Source organism: Cynoglossus semilaevis, chromosome 7, assembly GCF_000523025.1.
Source record: "Cynoglossus semilaevis isolate Cse_v1.0 chromosome 7, Cse_v1.0, whole genome shotgun sequence".
In the NCBI taxonomy this organism is placed as follows: domain Eukaryota; kingdom Metazoa; phylum Chordata; class Actinopteri; order Pleuronectiformes; family Cynoglossidae; genus Cynoglossus; species Cynoglossus semilaevis.
Genome location: NC_024313.1, coordinates 5,950,161 through 5,955,683, shown reverse-complemented (window position 1 = coordinate 5,955,683; position 5,523 = coordinate 5,950,161). Strand labels below are relative to the sequence as shown.

Genomic DNA, 5,523 nt, shown 5'->3' with positions numbered 1-5,523 from the left:
CGGCGCGCCCGCCCCGGGGGGCGCGCCGGCGGCCGCAGCCTTCCTGGCCCGAGCTTCAGCTGCTGCAAGCTCTTCCTGCTCCTTCTGACGCAGCGCTGCTGCCTTCTTCTCCTGCTCGGCGTGACTCTTCATGTGGGCGCTGCGGCTCTTCACTTTGTAAAACACCCTGGAATGTAAGAGTCATTGGAAACAATAAATACCAGGTACAGCAAAGGTGCAGTACACCATGCAGTGGCTCAAACTTTTTTTTTTTCTTCATTTACATGAATTACGGTAGTCTGTTACCTTCACAGTTCCTCTTTTATCAATTGCTCGGCTGTAATGGTTCTTCATAACTTTAAAGATGTCAGTTTATTTGTAGTTAAAATGCTACTTCATGTACGAGACGCTCGTACCATATGTCTCTCCTCTCTAGGTTTATTAGAACTGGATTAAAGAAAGGAGTCGAACGTGCATTGACTTGTACTTGTACCTGCCACACTTTTTGCATGGGAACACAGTGTCTGGATCCTCAGGAGGCTTCGTTTGGACTTTGGTTTTCTTGGCTGCAGCTTCAGCTCGGGGCCTGTGAGGAGCTGGTGGTAGATCCATGCCCCTGTTCACAGTCTCTGACTCTTTGATCACCATCACTGTTCCTGCCTGGAGTGGAAAAAATATGAAAGAAAGAAAAAAAAAAATCTGTAAGTGTGGCCTTTTCTATAAGTATAAAAATGTATTTGTTGTATTGATTTATTGAGTGTCTTTTTGCATAATTTCCTACATGTCTGAAAACTTTTTTTACTAACTTTTTAGCTATTTTTGGCTATTTTTAAGGTAAATCTGCTATAGTTCAGACCAAGATTTATTGGTCCCTTACATTTATCATTCAGTGCAACAAATGTTTTTTTAATGTAATGACATTTACTGGGGTAATTATTAATACTAGCTGTTACTGCAGTAACCCTCTCTGGCCATTTCACTCACACAGTGACTTACGTAGTCATGTGCCTGTAGTGACTGAGCGACTCTGGCCTGCTGGCTGCTCTCAAAACTCTGCTCATAAGAAACATTCGTCTTGTTGTCGTCTTCTGCCAGTTTCACCTGCTGTGAACTCTGCAGAACAGACATAACGTTGTTCCAGACACAAACACCTTAATCACCTTTTTTTTGTCACAACCTCAGCCATAATAACTTTGACACCACTCTACCTTGACATCCACCACAGCCTCTGTGTTCTTCTCCGGTGAATCTGGAGGGCCGAAGGTTAAAATCCCATTTCGACCGATTTTCACCTGTTTCTTGTACGTGTAGTAGAACTCGACGCACTGGGCCACGGTCTTTGTCTGCACCTTAGAAACATCGCACACCAAGGGATGGTGATGAACATTTATATTATCATTTTCCTGTCAAGCAAAGCCTTACATGGTGATAAATAGTGCACTTGTAGCCATCTATACAACCACATAAGACCACATTTCCCATCAGCCAATTCACTTCCTGTCTCATTTTCCTCTAGTTTTCACTTTGTTTTTAGAATATAGCAGTCCTTCAGAAAAGCAGAAACCTTTGTCTGTTTAATACTACATGTAGTAGCATTGCAAACTTTGAAGAACACATTTACATGCATATACACATACATACATATATAGTATATGTGTATATGTATATGTATGCACATATACATCCTGAATAGTTAATACTGATACTGTGTTTCCTGTACAGTCTAATGACGTGTTGCCGTTGTAGGAGGACGGTAAGTGAATGTACCAGTTTCTGCACCAGAAAGAAATCCTTCCTGTAGGCAGAAATCCCCTTGTTGAAGTAACGCTTCTCCTCTGCAGTCCAGCGGTCGGAGCCTGTGGGTTCATTCACGCGAGAATGAGGAAACGTTTTAAGATGAAAAAGAAAGGAAGAGGAAGACATACCGGTCAACTGCAAGTTGGTAAAGGTGAGTGAAATTGGCACCAAACTGCCTGACACTGCTGGGAGGTTTAGTACTAACCTGAGTAGTGAAAGTCCACTAGTAGGTGACCTTCAGGGAAAACCTGGTCCTGAAGCATCAAACGGCCCAAAGTTTCCTTTAAAATACACAGAAATAAGGATTTACCAAAAAGATATTTTAATCCTGTGATTTTTTAAGAACCGTCTTTGCAGTGACGGTAAGTAAAACAGATTAAAAAAAAGAAGTGGTTGCATTCAAGGTCACTTTGGAAAACAAGTTACATTTTTAAAAGACCAGCACCCACAAGTAGATTTTACTTTGCTCAAAAATATTGTGGAGTGCAACCATCACAATGTAAACCCTGGACTCATTCACAGTCTTATCTTCACAGTCTTATCGCTGAGCAGAAAGCAAACTGACTTTTAATATCTGGACCAAGATTCTGAGCCACTATACTCACAAGTAAATCTCCTCCACATTCGTGTAAACAGTGTAAAACCAGCTCCTGGTTGGTTCCTCCACCTCTGAGGACACTGGAACAAGCCATGTTCATCAAATGTTCAACTGAGGAGTGAAAAAACGACACGTTCAAAAACAGTTAAAAACAACACTGACTTCTTATGTGTGAAGACTTACTGCTCTCCTGGTCGCTGAGGTCAGAGTCGTCCACAGGGACCCAGACCACGTCGGCCTTGTGCTGGTCAAACTGGGAGGAGACTTGATCCTGCATTTCTGGGATTTCCGCCTGGTACTGCTGTCCGATATTAATACGACTGAAAGAAAGAAGATAAGTAAGACAAACAGGATTTATTTGTGGAGTAAATATCAAAGTACCTTCGAGCCCGTTGTGCTCTGTGCATCGGCAGTACTCACGGTTCTAGGCTAACTGGTGTGACGTCAGAGATTAAGGGCAGGACCGGAGGTGTAATGTCAGAACTCGCTGAAAAAACGATTTAAAGTTTTCTTAGAAAGATTTTTTTTTGTTGGAAAATAGAAAAGAACCTTGGAAAAAAAAAACTCACTGGAGCGCAACAGGCTGCGTGTGGCTGATTTGGGTGTAGGGGGTGGAGGCAATATTTGGTTTCCTGTGCTCATGTTGGTCATCAGGGTGGAGAAATAGAGTCCAGAACCTTCTCTAACAGGAGAGAGGATGGGTGGAGGTGTGTACGGGGGGAGGGTCAAGGGATTGTCTGGCATGCGGACAGGTGAGCGCAGGTTGCTCTGGTACGAAGTGATGCTGGAGTAGATGGATGGAGGTATGAAGGTGGATGGCTTGTGAGGGGGGATGATGAGAGGCTCTGGGCGAGGGCGGCGCTTCAGTTTGGGTTTTCCATCCTCGTCCACTCCTGGATCGTTGTCACTATCCTGTGTAACAGCAGGGATGGAAATGTAGAAAAGAGTCATGTGATGTCACGTCTTTTTAATCGGGGATACACCAGAGGTTCAAAAGTTGGAATCCGTGCATCTCTTTTCCTTCTCTGCATAATGTTTTTGGTGTTTTGCATAATTTACAACCACTGTTTGTCCAATCTCCCTGTGAACCCAGGTGAACTAATCTCTCTGTGCTTACCTGACCAAAGCTCTCAGTTATGGAGTTTCTCAGCGGCCGCCGACGATCCACGATGACGGAAGGTTTGTGGTCAGACTGTGCTGCAGGCCGCTTGGCAGGACCAGGGTGTCCCAGGGACCAGCCGGCCTGAGGATCGGCCTGATTCCTGTGCACCGGCACAGAAACAGGGATGACCAGCGGCACCATGGTGACCTGTCTGCCTGAGCTGTCCTCCTGTGGAGGGGTGAGGTGGGGGAGCAGGGAGATAAGGGAGGATGAGACAAGACAACAGGAACTGAGCAATTAGAATGTAGGTACAAGTCACATGTTCAGTTAGCTGAATCTGATCTGTTTTAAAGGCTATTTGGATCCAGTAGGACTTTAAAGTTCTCTCACTTCTCTTCTGTATCAGTGTCTGTTACTGCAAGTTCACAAATATATTTGAAAGTAGAATACAACTGGATGGATGTAGCTGCCAGTCAACCACCAAGTCATCCATCTTTGTGCTTTAAGTATATTTGTCTTCCAGATGAGAACAGATGTTCAAACCAGAAAACACTTGTAACAAGGGAGACAAAAAAAAAAAAAAAAACTTTCATAAGTAAAAACCTTTACGTCTCATGGAGATGCCCCCTGGTGGTCACCGATGCATCATGTCTGTCTCCTTGATCCACTTTCAGAGCCAAATGGCTGTGGGCAATTCTAATGCAAATTCTAATGCTATCAACCATCATACTAATCAATTTAGCCGCTAATTGCTTAATTAATATAAATTAAACTGTAATGGTTCAACAACCAATCTTGGTTTTAATTTGCAGAAGTTCTACTGGATCCAAATAGCCTTAACCTGCAGCAGTTTGTCAAATCGAACAAAGAATTTGACATTGAGATACAGGAGTAATTTTTACGAGTGTCACTCCAGGCTCTGGAAGTAACCAGAGCGTCTAAACAGGTGAATTTGATCCACTAAACTGGAAAGATCTTTTATTTTTGGCTAACCACAATACAGCAGCGCTGTGTTTGTTCACACTGATATTAAACCTGTTTGGGGTGTGTTGGCCAGTACAACGCGCAGGTTGACAGCTCGGCCCCTCCCTTGTTCTGCTGAATGACTGGGATAAAAGCCTAAGGAATGTGGAGGTGTGCAGACATGCAGCTCCTCCGACTGTACAGCCAGCGCTCACAGCCTGCACCTGAACCTACAACAAACCCCAGACGACAGCGCTCTACAGGCCTCTGTGCTGAGAAAACAAGCAGCACGCAAATTTACAATGTTTTTACTGTTTACTGCTTGTTTCCCTGACCCATAGAGAACAAACAGCTGCTTGCTGTGGGCGCGTCTCTTCAAATGTAAACATTATAAATCCTGAATAATGGTGTTGACTTTTACACAGCATTCAAATCAGAGCATTTCCTAAAATCTAGAAACAAATCTGCAGCAGTGGCCATTTTTCAGGTCGCGCTGGTATTTGGTGCATGAAGAATATGCTGTAAAAAAAAAACTGTGTACACCTGAGGGCAAATCTACTTTGGCCGAAACCAAACAAGTAATCTGGCTCAAGCAGAGGATTTTGTAAACCACAGGGAAGTTCTGCATAGAAACAGGGTTCTTCCTCTTTACACAGCAGCTGCTGACTTTACTTGAGGAGGACTTTTGCCCCTCGTTCACACAGAACAGGGCTCTCACTTTTTAAACTAAGTCAGAATATCCTTTTCAACTTTTGAGGGTGTGATCAGTCATTTAAGGGTTAAAGCATCTCGTGAGTATGACCCCAAGTGACCAGCAGAGGGGGTTCTATATATAGCTCTGTCTTAAATCCACTCCTTGAGCAATGAGGAAAAGCAAGTACGCAATAAAATGTCCACCAGGGCAAACAACACTACACTTAAGCATCATAAAAGATGCATTTCTGAGTTCAACAGAAGCCAGAACACAGATTCTAGATTACCTCTCTTTAACTAATAATCCCAACATGCATGCACACAGGAAGTCTCTCTCATCCAGGACACTGCAACAGCATTGCCCTAAAAATGCTAAAAAAAAAAAAAAAAA

General features: G+C 43.5%; 1 protein-coding gene across 3 annotated transcripts in view; it reads right to left on the bottom strand.

The window, feature by feature from the left end:
- Positions 1–5,523, bottom strand: part of mideasa (mitotic deacetylase associated SANT domain protein a) — a 9,446-nt gene that overhangs the window by 1,054 nt on the left and 2,869 nt on the right. Inside the window, exons 3-13 of one of the 3 annotated variants that reach the window (XM_025056859.1) lie at positions 3,492–3,704; positions 2,944–3,286; positions 2,795–2,861; positions 2,558–2,694; positions 2,382–2,485; positions 1,982–2,057; positions 1,747–1,835; positions 1,188–1,328; positions 976–1,092; positions 473–639; positions 34–166 (exon numbers count right to left, since the gene is read on the bottom strand). In XM_025056859.1, coding sequence (XP_024912627.1) covers positions 34–166; positions 473–639; positions 976–1,092; positions 1,188–1,328; positions 1,747–1,835; positions 1,982–2,057; positions 2,382–2,485; positions 2,558–2,694; positions 2,795–2,861; positions 2,944–3,286; positions 3,492–3,704 — 1,587 coding nt within the window. The remainder of the gene's footprint in view (positions 1–33; positions 167–472; positions 640–975; positions 1,093–1,187; positions 1,329–1,746; positions 1,836–1,981; positions 2,058–2,381; positions 2,486–2,557; positions 2,695–2,794; positions 2,862–2,943; positions 3,287–3,491; positions 3,705–5,523) is intronic. The other 2 variants (XM_017033754.2, XM_017033756.2) reach the window with 2 other exon arrangements.